Source organism: Columba livia, chromosome 2, assembly GCF_036013475.1.
Source record: "Columba livia isolate bColLiv1 breed racing homer chromosome 2, bColLiv1.pat.W.v2, whole genome shotgun sequence".
NCBI lineage: Eukaryota > Metazoa > Chordata > Aves > Columbiformes > Columbidae > Columba > Columba livia.
The window spans coordinates 148,689,941-148,704,018 of NC_088603.1; the positions used below are offsets into that span (position 1 = coordinate 148,689,941).

At 39.0% G+C, this 14,078-nt stretch overlaps 1 protein-coding gene across 1 annotated transcript in view; it reads right to left on the minus strand.

Moving 5' to 3' along the window:
- Nucleotides 1-576: 576 nt before the first annotated feature.
- Nucleotides 577-14,078, minus strand: part of MRPL13 (mitochondrial ribosomal protein L13) — a 34,446-nt gene continuing 20,944 nt past the window's right edge. Inside the window, exon 7 of the mRNA XM_005507277.3 lies at nucleotides 577-804. Coding sequence (XP_005507334.1) covers nucleotides 780-804 — 25 coding nt within the window. The 3' untranslated portion in view covers nucleotides 577-779. The remainder of the gene's footprint in view (nucleotides 805-14,078) is intronic.

The window sequence follows — 14,078 nt, forward strand, 5'->3', positions numbered from 1 at the left end:
GGTATATTCACCTAAAAAGACAAGCAAACTGCAGGCACACACAGACATGGGTTCAGCTAAATCTCACCATTAACCTCACAGGGTATATACTCCCCACGTTCTAGAAAAATTTTCACAAGAACCACACAATCAGTTACAGAAACAGAATCATAGAATCATTTCTGTTGGAAAGGACCTTTAAAATCACCGAGTCTAACAGATTAAATGGCTTCGGCCACTGCTTTTTTATGTTGTCCAAAGAGAAAACAAGCTCTACATGAACAGTTCCCCTTGTCTGAACTAAGATGGGCATTCTCTCGTCCATCCAGCTGTGTAACGATGGATCTCCTGTTTCACCAGAAAAGCCAATCAGATGATTTATCAACAGTGCCCTTTGTGGGAGCTCTGCGACCATAATTCATCACTGCTCTTACTGCACAGAATTCAAGTTTTGCAACTTTTAGAGTGAGACACATTATTTCAGTAAACAATGTACTGTCTCCATGAGATATAAATATTAATTAGAAATGTATTAATTCTTTAATAATAGTATTAAAAAAAATACCATCAACAAATACCAGATCATACAACATAGAGTACCGCTGGTATTAATACATAATATTTATTGTTAGCTGTTTCTAACACAATGATCTTTATAGTCTTCCCAAATAAAGTTTGCTAACACCTGTCAAAACCATTCTGTATAGAAGGGATGGCCGAGATGCACAGAAGCTTCTATGTTAGAAGAATTTCTTTTCAAGGAGAAGAGACATTCCTGATGGCAGGTTTTCTTCTTTGAATTACCTCCTTCGGAAATCTTTAGGTCTGGGGGGAAAAAAAAGCGCTTTGTTAAGGAAATATATGGAACCTCCAGTGGCTTTGTTTTCAGGATGCAATAACAGCCATAACTATTTTCATTTCCTTATTCTGCTGTCTGCGTTTTTGTGCTAATGAATATTTCCTGGATTCCGTTAAAAAGACAGAACTAACCAAAGAAATTTATTAGGGCCTCTAAGAATTCGCAGACATCAGGACTAGTTGGTGAAGGTGTTTCTTACCAGCTGTTCTTGTTTTCCTAAACAAAAGGAGTGTCTTTAACTGAATGCAGTGTCACAGGGACTTTAAACGCTACTATTAATTTGTACCCACTTTAAAAAAATAAATAATCCATGCATAGCATTGCAAGTTTTAAGTTAACAGCATAGTCCACCACAATAAGACTACAATAGTAAAACCCAATGATTTAAAGAAAACCCTACTTTCACACACACACTCACCCTGCTTCTCTCATAGACAAACTGGAACTGTGAACTGTGTCTCACTGCAATTGAACAAGAGGTGTAATAACAAAGGTTTTGTAAACGTGTAATGGGACACCAGATCAGTGGATCTGTGATGGAGTTGAAGGAAAATAGAGGAGTAGAGGAAAAGCTGCAATCCGCATCAGTAACCAAGTTACATTTACAATGGTGGTAAATTTGATCATTAATTTTGTTCATTGTTCAAAGCAGATAGCAATGGAAGCAGGGAGCTTCCTTTGGAGACAGAGAGTTTAGATGGCTGCAGAGACACCACACAGCAATCTAATATTTAATTAGTCATTAATATCATGCGTTGCAGACGTAGCATTTTTCAACTAACAGCACTGTAAGGTGAAGCCACTCATGCAATTCTTGTTCGCGCCTGTAGGTTCTTATGTGAAAGCAGCTCTGGAGTCCAGTCTGTGCTGTTTCAAATGCATCACATAGAATTTGATGATTATATGAATTTTAAAGAAAAACTACATGGGTGAGCTAGTGTACATACCATAATGAACCTCAAAGCTTCTTTGTTTTCCATTTAAATTGCATATTCTGTATTAACATTTGGACTTTTGTGCACGAAAGAACTGCTGCAGGCACCATATACATTTTTACATACTTGCTTAATGTCGGACTCAAACATGCTGAACATTTGCTGGCTGGTGTGCACAGGGAAGTCAAGTCACATTTCCCAGAATCCTGGATTTCAGTACTGGGACATATTCCACATTTTCTTACTCAGACCTCACACCTGCACACCAGAGTATTTCACTATATCACACTGTTCGTAGCGTATTAAGAGAGTGGGACTTTGAAAAATTCCCAGCGGTGACTTAGAAGTTTTCCCGGTGCGTCCATCCCCGAGCGGTGAGCCAGTGCCACAGGATTCCCGAGATGCAGCATGGTAAAGACATCATTGTCTTGCAGCTTATAGTTATTACTCTTTTTTTATAGGTCATTGCTCAAAGGATTTTTCATTTTTCTTTGAATGGCGCATTTAAAACTTCACTCCAGGGTTACTCTGGAGTGCAGGAGAGCTGAGGGTCTCACAGTACTTTGTTCTGGGGTGAAAATATTCTTTTTTCTTCCTTGTAATCTGCATTTCAACCTTAACGCTCATTGTCTTAAAAGTTAAATGCATACAACACTGGACTTTTAGTTTGCAGTCTTACGAAGTTAATGAAGCTTAAAGGCGGGATTTTCTACACTGAAACACTTGTGTGAACAAATACAAAAGTTTTTAAAGCCTGTTCTGTCACCACAGTAGGCTTTTATGCCTACTAGTACTTGGCTTTTGAAGGCCACAGTCTTTGCTATTAAAGAGTCCCTGGCACCAGGAAAGCTAAGCCTTGAAAAACACTGCTAAGCCTTGAAAAAGTGTTATAAAATATTTTGACAGATGGAGAATATGAACCCACAAAACCCTTGTCTACTCAGAGAGAATGATGAACTACTTGTGAACACCAACGGATAACTGCTCATTGATAAAGCACATAAATCTGTGCAAGAGTGTTCTTCTTCAATGGCTTTTGCCTTCCTGAGCAAAGCCCTGAGATGATGCATTTGGAACAAAGGAAACATCATCTCCTACCAGAGATGGTTCAGAAATTCTCCGAGAGCAGGCTCCAAGACAAGGGGAAGGAGGAGACAGAATGTGGGAATGAGCATCTCTGAAATCTGTGCTAAAAGGCAAAGTATTATAGGTTCACTGAAAATATGCAACGTTAGTCTGTGCAGCAGACGTCCGCCACCAAAACATGGACAAAAATATTTGTCCCACTAACATTTTATACTGCACATAAAAAGCATTAAGACACAGTCCAGTGAATTCCAGGCAAAATACTCTGCAAACTAAATTAACATCCAATTATGCCTCTCACTGCTTCTCTCCCTTAACAAATACTTTACCATTGAATAAAGAAAATGAAGAGCTGGTCCTAGCTCTGATTACAAATTTTAAATCTCTTAAATTCTCCCAACTTTTTTGCATACTCACACCTACTGGAAGATGAATACAGTTAATGTAAAATTCTCGCAAGTCCACAGTCACTAACCCTTACAAAATAGGTAAACTGCAGATATTTGCAGTTCATAGGATCTGTTTTTGCTATGGAAAACAAAAGGTTCTTGGTGGTGCCCACTGTAACTAGCCAATTTTCTTCTTCACAAAACTCTGCAGAATGAACGTATTCCACATTAAACTTGTATTTTGACACGGATGCCAGCTCTACACTCTTCCACAATCAAACGGACCAAGAGAGTTTTCCCATTTACAGGGAACCTGTAACTTTTTTGCTCTGTACCCCACTTCAAGAAATAAGACTGAGGTCCAACTAAGCCCTAGAACACAGGCTAAGATTTTCCCTAGAGGCACAGTACATCTCATTCAGTCTATTTTATAACCTGATTTCTCTCACACACATAGCTCAGCATACCTCTTTGTAAAACAACACTCTGCCAAGCTTTTCTACTCAGATATGTCAAATTTCTAAATAGCCCTGCATTTGCCTTCATTTTGAAAAGAATTGCTTTTTTTTTTCTCTTGATCAGTGACAGCTGTTAATGGTAATAACTTCAGCAAGTGTTAATCCTGTCTACAGTACAATCAGTACAATATCAGGAGTGAATGCGCACGCATTTAAAAAAACGTTTCTGAAACTAAGTTCCATTATCTAACAAAATAAGCCAAACGCCTCCTTAAAACATCGAAGTCACAGCTATATGCACCTACAGGTTGTGTCTTTTCAGTCTCCATCATAACTCCCACATCAGAGAAGCTCCATCAGTGACAGCAGTAATGCTACCATTGCATATGCTATGTTAGAAAACATACAGTTAAAAATCCCCTGGTCCTGTGACATTGCCAGTTTATGGTTCTGTAGAAAGCAAAACAAAACTTTGACTGTATTTACTCAGGAAACAAGTTAATCAGAGTGTAAGAGAAAACAGAAGTGAAGGTAGATTAACAAGACTGAATTATTAGTATTAATTTCAAAACGTAAAGTGAGGTAATAAAGACAATCCTCACTGAAAAAGACACTAATATATTACATCATTCTCTCAGAAGGATGTCAAGACAAGAAAACAAAAGTTCTCAACCTCATGATCTGCCTCTTTATAACTTATTTAGGATCCTTACAGATTCTGAATAAAATATTAAGAGGAAAATGTTGGGAAGCCAGTTCTGCCTGGCTCACTGCTACAAACTCTTCCCAGCTTGCTGGTTATCAAATACACAGTGATCTCCAAAACAGGGACTCCTGACCCACCTGTGGCCCATGAAGACTGCGTGCAGCCTGCACAATTACATGCTGCGCAAAGCAGAGAGAGGAACGGGATGAACGGTTTATAAAATTAAGAGAAGTTCATTTCACATTCTAGAGATCTAAGAGCTGCACGTCCTCAGTATAAGGCTTTGTTAATCTGGATATTCTTTTCACACCTATTATTTGAATGTAATGAAAATCACGGGCTAACTTCTCTGTGTATAAATGATAAAACATCAATTTGTGAACAAACTGTTAAAGGTTGATCTACGACACTCAACAGAATATGTAAAATGTTGGTGGAATTACAGATCAAATGGAAGTTATTTAAACTTTCAGAAATAATGTGCTATATTTAAGGGATTCTGAAGACACCCTATACATCCAGGTTATTGTTAGTGATTAAAAAAAAAAGAGCAATTTGTGAAATGTCACTGAAACACAAAACCGACTTATTCTGTCTCAGAATTAGAGCCATTCAGATGTATTAACAAACTCAAAAGATTACTTGGAGAGGCTAATTCAGATATGCAAATGCTTCAGACACCATTCACCTACAAGTATTTCAGAGGTCCTGGTGGACACTAGGTTGACCATGAGGCAGAAATGTGCCCTTGCAGGTGACGCTCCCCTCTGCTCAGCCCTGCTAAGACACAACTGGGTGCTGGGTCCAATGCTGGGCTCCCCAGTACAAGAGAGACACCGACATACTGGAGAGTCCAACCAAGATGATTATGGGACTGGAACACCTTGTATATGAGGAGAGACTGGGAGAGCTGGGACTGTTTGCCATGGAGAAGAGAATGCTCCAGGGGATCTCCTCAAAGTATCTAAACACCTGAAGGAAAGGTGCAAAGAGGATGGAGCCAGGCTCTTTTTAGGGGTGCCCAGTGACAGGACCGGAAGCAACAGGCACAGACTGAAACACAGGAAGTACCACCTGAACATCAGGAAACGCTTTTCTGCTGTGAGGGTGACTGAGCACTGTAGCAGGTTGCCCAGAAAGGTCGTGGAGTCTCCACCCTTGGAGGTACTAACAAACAGTCTGGATGTGGTCCTGGGCAACCAGCTCTAGGTCATCCTGCCTGAGCTGAGGGCTTGGACCAGATGACCTCCAGACGTCCATTCCAACCAGCTGGTCTGTTCTAATACAATGATGCAGTTATAGTTCTGTCTGAAAAGTAATTCTAACTGTGTGAAATCTGCATAGATGCTGAAGACAGAATTCACAAGGGCAAGCTTTAGCCTAAGCACATCTCTTCAAGTCATCTCTCAAGTCAGTGAAGAAAGGCAGGGCTTCCTCAGTGCACTTTAGAGATCCAGTTTATTTTTTCCAAATGGAGCTTATACTACCTATGCTAAGGTTATACTACCTATGCTAAGGTAATACTGAGGTACACGTTAGAAGAACTTAAGCAGTTTCCCTAACAACCCCCACCAACTCTAACCTACGACACTTGGTGCAGCTCCATAAAACAAGGTTACCTTTAATCGAGGTTAGTTTCCCAATCCTCTTTATTCCTTTGCTACATAAGCAGAACAGAAAGGCACAAAAAGTCATGGACGATACATAAAACAGCCTTTCTGCCAGAGGAAACACTCATGAAGCTATGACCTCAGGCTCTGAATATCTCAGATGGCAAACAGACATTAAGAGCACAGAAAGACCTACTTGCATAGTTGCAGCTATGATCAGACCTCCACTCCCCATAATATTCAATGCTCTTCTTCTATAATGTGAAATGTACTCTTCCTAGAGTACTTTTCCTGTCAAAGTGGACAGAACAGAGACCCTTTCCAAAAGTTAAATGTATTCAACTTTCAACTCCTGGAGTGATGGAGCGAATATTTATTTCCATCAAGTCTGAACAGAATTGCTGCACAGTTCTATCTTTATTAAATTCCTGTCAGCACATTCCAGCAAAGATGTTTCCCTTTGCCTAGCAATGTATTGTGGAGGCAAAACAGCCTCAGAAAAAAGTGGGAGTATTACTCTGCAAAGGCCAAATCTAAGTAATCACCAGTTTGCGTTATGCTGAAACTATCCTGACTTTGAAAATATATAGGCCAACTTCACTGCCCTATTTCTAGGTAACTGAGAGAAAACCTTGCAATACAGTCCTGACAGCAGACAGATGAAAAATACCTTTACTTACCTCCAAGAAATAATAAAGTTAAGTCTCTAGAGTAATACATGGCACTGTCTATTTTATATGTAAAGAAGTTATTTTACAGTCCTTTGCAGCATTTTGATTTTCACACAACTCTTTAAAAATATTTTCTCTTCACTTTTAATAACTCTGAATGCTTCTTCAAAAGTACATAATATAGCCCAAATTATTCTGTTTCTTAGAACTTTTGAATGCATAGGGATTAGCTATAACAATAGAATTTAGAATCGATCTTGCTCTTCCTTCTTCTTCCAAAAGATGTTACATACCTGACTAGCTTTTTCAACAACATTCTGCTTAGAAAATAGCATTTGATTAACGTGACCTTATCTTCTTCCAAGCTCCAAACCAAAAGGATAGTCATCTCGGCATAAACAATCTCGACTCTGAACAGGTTTGTTGTTAGGTTGCATCATCCAAGACCTTTCAAAAGAAGTTCTACAAAGTCAAATTTCATGGAGTTTCTACAGTCTATTGTGTGCTGTCTCCACGATTGCTAACTAATGGTTCCAAAGCTGCCTCTGCTAAGGAATGAGATTGTCAATGCTGTAGAAGAAGTGATCTGTCAATACCTGCTCTTGACTCAGCAACGCACACCTGCTCTGGAAGCTTGGAAGATCTCAAATTGCATTTTTCTCTTCACCTGCAGGCAATTATCTCACCAGCAGAGAACGTGACCCAGAGATCCCTGTACTTTCTGCAGTCTCACCAACAATAACAATGAGTGCTCAGAAAGGATTTAACTTCGCATCAGCTCTGTAAAAGGTCAATGCCTTAAGGCTCACTAATGCCGCACACTCATAACCTGACACAGAGATGAAAGCGGTGGTACAACAGGCAAAGTTGAAAAGGACAGGCATAGACTTCTGTTAGGATTTCAGTGTTTCCATGAATGAGAAAAATAGAAAAAACACTCCAGAAGCATTAAAAACCCCATAAAAATTAATAGCCATCCTGTATGAAAGGCACATCCACCCCCTTTCATTTAGTCTCTGCAATGCTTTCTATTTACTTGAAAAATTTCATGTCTGTAGGATTCCATTTGCATGGGTTATCCATTAGAAAACAAAAGCATTGGTCTTCTGTCTTGCAGTTATCAAAATGTTTGAAGAGTAACTCATGCCAGAGGATTTGAGGTCTGTGGCTGCTATGATAGTGGGTGTTTGGTGGTGGTGGTCGGTTGGTTGGTTGTTTTTTGTTTCCTGCAGAATAGCAAAGAGTTCCCCAAAGAGCTGAATGAGCTGTTTGGGAAACCAAATGAGTCTTCAGGATAAGTGTGTAGTTTTACAGAACCTCTGCCTGATTTTCTTACACATATTTCAAGATTTCTAAGTCAAAACAGGGATAAAATCTCTCCAAACTTAGCTGAAAAACTAAAACACACCAAGAAAGGCAGTGTAATTAGTGTTAAAGTACTTCTAAATTACTCCCAAATTTGTTGAGTAGTTAACCAATGATATCCACTGGTTCATAAATGTGTCTTTTAGGAGAGTTACAAACTGTGTTGTTTATAAACAGAAGACAGTAGACAGGGGAAGACCAATTAGTCAACAGATCTTGTGGATTGATGAGGCCGCTCAGAATCCAGCCCTCAGCCAGCCTGTGATCCCACTGCTCCAAGGCAGCCGGCACATGGGTCTGAATTGCTGCAATGCTCTTCTTCATATTTATAGAAAACACAATCACAGGAATGTGGGATTATTGCTAACTGATGACAGCCCACTGCTTACACACAATAATTCTATGGCTCGTCTTTCATACCCACTTATTAATGACAATAGGTGTTTTTAGCCTTTTCTTGTAACAAAAGGTTCCAAATAACTAGTTTTTGTACAGAACTGTTGCACAATATACACAGCATTAAGTTTGTGGTCTATCTGGCATACTTTTTAAGGTGTATTTATGAATACAACTAGAAAATATTGAGTATCCTAAGATTCAGTTTTACAGATAAACTTAGAAGACAGACTTCAACACAGAGCCAAACTGAGGACAAGGGGAATACATATATTTTTCAGCTACACTTTGCAAGTTGTGCCAAAATCAATAGCTATTAGGTAAGTGCACTACAGCTAAAAGGGATTTCTGAACACATTTCATCTGTTTGACTGATCGCACTAGTAAATAAAAACCCAAGGATTAGACACGGCTATAGTTCTCTGTAAAACCAAATTATGTGGTTACATTCAAATATGAACAGAGTTTGCAGCTGAGGGGAACTGAATCATTTTTCTACTCAAGATGTATCTACAATCTCAGGGTAGCTTATGTTTCTGGTAAAATAATCAGTGAAACTGCTAATGATATTCAAACTCTCATTAAATTTCCAATAAGCCTACGCTAAACCGTGAACTTCTTGCTCTGCTTGGGGGCAAAAAAACCTTTTCCATATTGCTGTAGTTCTCATGCAGACTATCATCTTGGCTAAAAAGCACTTCTACAAGAATAACTTACTTCAATTGGAGTAATAGAAGCTGCATTTGGTAACAAAACAGAGCAAGAAAAGATGGCTTTACTGATCCTGTTGTGCCAGCACAGCTGGAATGACTAATCCTTTCTGCACACACAAAGCTTAAGATAAATATTTTGTGGTCCTCAATGGCAAGATTTTTTTAAAATTTTTAAAATATGTCCATAAATCAAGTTATAGAAATCAATGCTAATGTGCATTTAGTGAAATAAAGAAAGGCTTATTACAGTTGAAAATAAACTGGTTACAACCTCAGTTTATCTAAAAACAAATCAAGCAAAACTGGACTAAGCTGCTTAAATATTAGTCACACTCAGATTTTTACCTGGATTATATGAATTCTGTCTGTGAAATGATTTAAATTAAATCAATGCCATGTACATGTAAACTTCATCTCAGCAAGATGATGCTTTTTGCAAACGAAAGGGTTTTCTTTAAGTGATACATTCTGCTAAAAACTGTAGGACTGTAGAAAGAAGAGCACTGTGCACTTGGCTTTGTCCAATGAATTACGTTATTCTTCAAATAAATAGAAAAGTGGGTAAAGAAATGGTGAAATGCTTTCCAGACTTACTGTCAGCACCAAAAGTGAAAAAAGCAAATCTACACATTCATAAAAGAGCGATTAAAATAATCTAATTATAATTTCATCTGGGCAAGTAGTTCAACAGTATCATATACAACCATGCTCATATTGCTTGCCATTAATTTAGTTTCTATTCTCACATATGAGATCAGCAGATTTTAGGGGAAAGGAAAAGCAGCTTTGGAACTTTATTTTTGAGAGCCTCCTCAGACAGCTGAAGTGCCCAGTTGCCCATTTATTAAATCTCTTACCTTACACTCTAGTTTTAACTACAACATAAGCTGCCGCCAGGTAAAGGATATAAGAGTCGGGGTCAGTGGTGTGTTTTATGCATGCTAGAGAAAAATCCAGTAATTCATTTTATTAGGCTAAATAATCTAAATGTGAATTTGTCATATATTTAAGATGATTAAGCTACTGACCCTTCTCAATTAGTATCCAGTTGCTGCCTGAGGTTAAAATCTCATGTAGAGGACAGCAATTTTCTTCTCAAGTACCTGTCTGACTTTTTGTCCACGGGAATTTAGATCCAGCTCTGGTAGCCTGAAATGCGAGACTTCAAGACTTCTGTTAAATTTTACACAAAACCATGAGATATTTTTATGCCTTTACTATTAAAAAAAATTACCAATGACAGTTCCCAGATTTTAATAGGGGTTAATGATCTCCAGTTAGTTACTGGAATTCCTACAGAGAACTGAAAAAGCCACAGAAAATGAACTTGGGGAGGGATTCCTTGAAAAGTGCATTGGAACAGAACCAGGCTGTACTGGCAGGATAGCTTTTTCCTGGTTTATACAGTTTCTGGTTTTAGGAAAAAGTAAGACTAGCTCAAGTCTTTCACAGAAGTTTGCGTTGGCCACCTCTTCTCTGAACACTGATACATGCCAGCCCTGCTCTGAGAGAGCAAATGGACTCAGGCTGCAGGGGCAGTACTTACCTCTACTACAGAAACACCCCACAGCCCAAAAGAAGAACCAAGTACTACAACGTGAAGCATGCTACAAATACAATTCAAACCCCAAGAAGCTGCAGAAACACTCTGCAACTAAGTTGGAACTAAGAAAAAGGTTGGAGTATGTTTATTTCAGTGCAGAATTTTTGAAGGCTCATGAATAAACTCAAGATGGTCCTTATAAAAATTACTCAAGACCATCTTTGGAGAAAATCTTTATGGTTTTCTTTCTGGGCTTCTCTACATAGCTGGAGTAACCACCCTCCAATTTTTCATTTATTATTCCTTATATTTTATTGAAGAACAAAAAGCATTTTACAAACTTGGTATTAACTACAAGTTATAATCTTTTTAAGATCCCTTCACTGGAAATATTCCAAATACCATTTTTGTATCCAAGATTATGCGAGGTGTCTTTTAGTGTTGGTTCCCTGTAATGTTAGCTAAGGAAATTAACAGACAAAAAAACTTCATAAAGTAAAACTGCCAGCACCTTACATTTATAAAAGGAATGTTTATAACATGATTGAGCCATATATCCAGTATATTTCCGGCTGCTTCTTCAGCTCTGTTACTGCTACGTCCCAGAAATCATTTGACTAAAATAGGAACATGCACTAGAAACTGTAGAATAGGGCAAGACAAGTACTGTCACAGTCACCTTGTAAGACAACAAACAGAAAGGGCAAGTGCGTCCGAGAAGATTTCTTAATCCAAAAAGTCTTTCTGTTTACCAATGCCTACAAATTTGTTTTCTGGGAACAGCAGCAGTAGGCTTTAAAACATCAGCAGTGGGCTTCAGGTGCCGAAGTGTGGCAAGGCTGGCTTTAAGGAGCACAAAGCTAGGGAGGAACTGGAAGGTACATCGTTAGCACAGGATGCATAAGATTACCAGAGCCACCTGTGGTTCCTAGGTGTCCGACATGCTCGTGTTTCATCACCTACAAACCTTTCTTTCTGAGAACATTGTGGTTCTCTCCTTCCAGAGCCACAGAGTGTTGCTGATGAACTACCAAGAAGCTGTGTGCCATGCTGTGGGGATGCCACACACTGTCAGGACTGGGCCTGTGCTGTTCAGCTGAAAGAAAATTACAGCTTCAGACCAGGTCCTGCAACCCCCTGCCTCAAGACAGGGTGTGCAGATGGGGGCCAGAAATCCAGCAAGTTACTCAGAAAAATAAACACTGAAAAGGTGTTGGGTTTTCTTAAACCAAATTCAGAGTTTACAATACATCAAGTTTCAGAAACGTGGAAAGGGTTCAAGGGCTTGTTTCCCCAGAAGGACAAGCGAGGGGCTGTCTGGCCCAGCAGAGCTCCTGGGGGGGCTGGCAGGGGAACAGGCGCTCGGTGTGCGTGGCAGCGCCAGCGCCTGGCAGGCCGGGGGCTCCGCTTTCTGCAGGGGAACCCTCGGGAATGCATCCATCTAACTGGAACAACACAGAGCTGCTGTTCTATATATTGGGTAAACATTTAAGTACTTCTTCAAAAACAATTTCCTGCCTTTAAAACTGTCTAGAAACATACATCCAGACAGTTAAACAACTTTAAAATGGTATATAAAGGGAAAAGTTACACATGACTCTGATGTGTCCTTGCTTTTACGGAACAGAATTGTTTGCTTAGTCATATGTGACTGGTGACCTCTGATGATTTCTGTTTAAAACTCATTTAAAAGACATACAATCTGAAACTTCAAACACACTTAAGTAACGGTTTCATTCATAGTAAGAAGCTACAAAATCAAACTCAGCCAGAGGAACTAGTTTTTGATCTTTCTCCCCTCTAAATGCATCTGGAAAAGACATAATTTGACTTTCCTCTATGTACGTGGTTTTCCCCCGCCTTTGAGACCTTTCCATCAAGGATCTAAGAGAGAGGCTCTGCACAATTTGGGAAGTCAACAGGTTCAGGTTAGGCATAGAAGACCACTCAAAGAAAACCTCCCTCACTGGAAATATGCTGACATTTAATTCTCTGCTTTCAAGGAGCAGGATCCCTTTTGACGTCCGATCACAAACTCTGCTGTTCTGGAAGGAGGGTGACGGGGGGGCTCTCCACACTGAAAAACAAACTGCTGGGTTTCCACACCTGACCTGTATTTTCCTTAAAAACAGCTTCTCTGTTTCAGTGTTCCACTTGGATATTGTATATTTGCCTATGGTGTGTCAGTCTCCAATCACCACCAAAATAGCCTTAAAATCTACAGAAAGATATTTTGATACAACATGTAAAAAGCCAATGAGATCATGAGCAGCACTGAGCACGTTCTCTTCACATTTTGACTGAAAATTATTTACATATTACTTCAGATTAAAGAGAAAAAGGCTCTTTTCCTCTTAATACTAGTAACTTCGTGTATAAATTCAGTAATTGATATTAATTATCTGTCTTATAGCTGTTTTATATACAGTGAGGTATATTTCTGGGGTGTAAGTTTTAATGTAAAACCTTAAAGATTAATTTTCTTGTCATAATGGGGTTTACCAGTATTTTATAGCCTTACATACCTTTACTCAAGCTATGCTTTTCATTTGATCTCTTCCATTAAATGCTACAGCTACTTTTAAAGGACTAATATAAACTGTCACATAAGACAAGAAGACTTATAGAAACCATCTGAAGAAAAAAAAAAATGAGTTGACAGTTTGTCTGCATCCTTCATTTTCTGGTTTATTGTAGGGACTACACTTACTGCTTGGAAGCTATCTATAGGTTCTGCAGCAGCTCACTGACCAAAATACACACCAGTAATATATAGGGCTTTTACATGCTAAATGAAGGACACAGAGAACAAAAAAGGGCTACTCATTACAGCACCGCTTGCTTTTACCCAGACTTCTAAGACCCTACAACAGAGTAGCAAACAACAACCCAAGGAAAAGCCAAACAGGACTAACACTACTGGCAACATATGTGCTGGGGTCCTTAAACACAGTTTATGAAAATTTAACTACCTATATATGAAGAACCATAAAATAATTTGCATCAGAAGGGACCCCAAAAAGCCATCCACTGAAAGTGAGGCTAACTTCAATGTCAGCTCGGGAACTCACGCAGTCAAGTTCTGAGCATCTCCAAGGCTGGACATCCCACAACCTGCCTGGGCAGCCTTTTGGAGGAACAAGGACAAAATTGGGAGAAACTGAACAGAAAGGCAGCTTTGTATAAGTGTTCCTACAACATTTAAATTTCCAAACACCAAATAATGTTCCCTTCACATTTAGAACTCTTCTCAAACAATTTTCAGTTCAGGCAGCTGTTTTTTCGGTACATCACAAGCTGTAAAGAGTATCAGATTTATCCAATCATATTTTAACTAACTTGTCTTTGGTTTGTTGAACAAAGCTGTC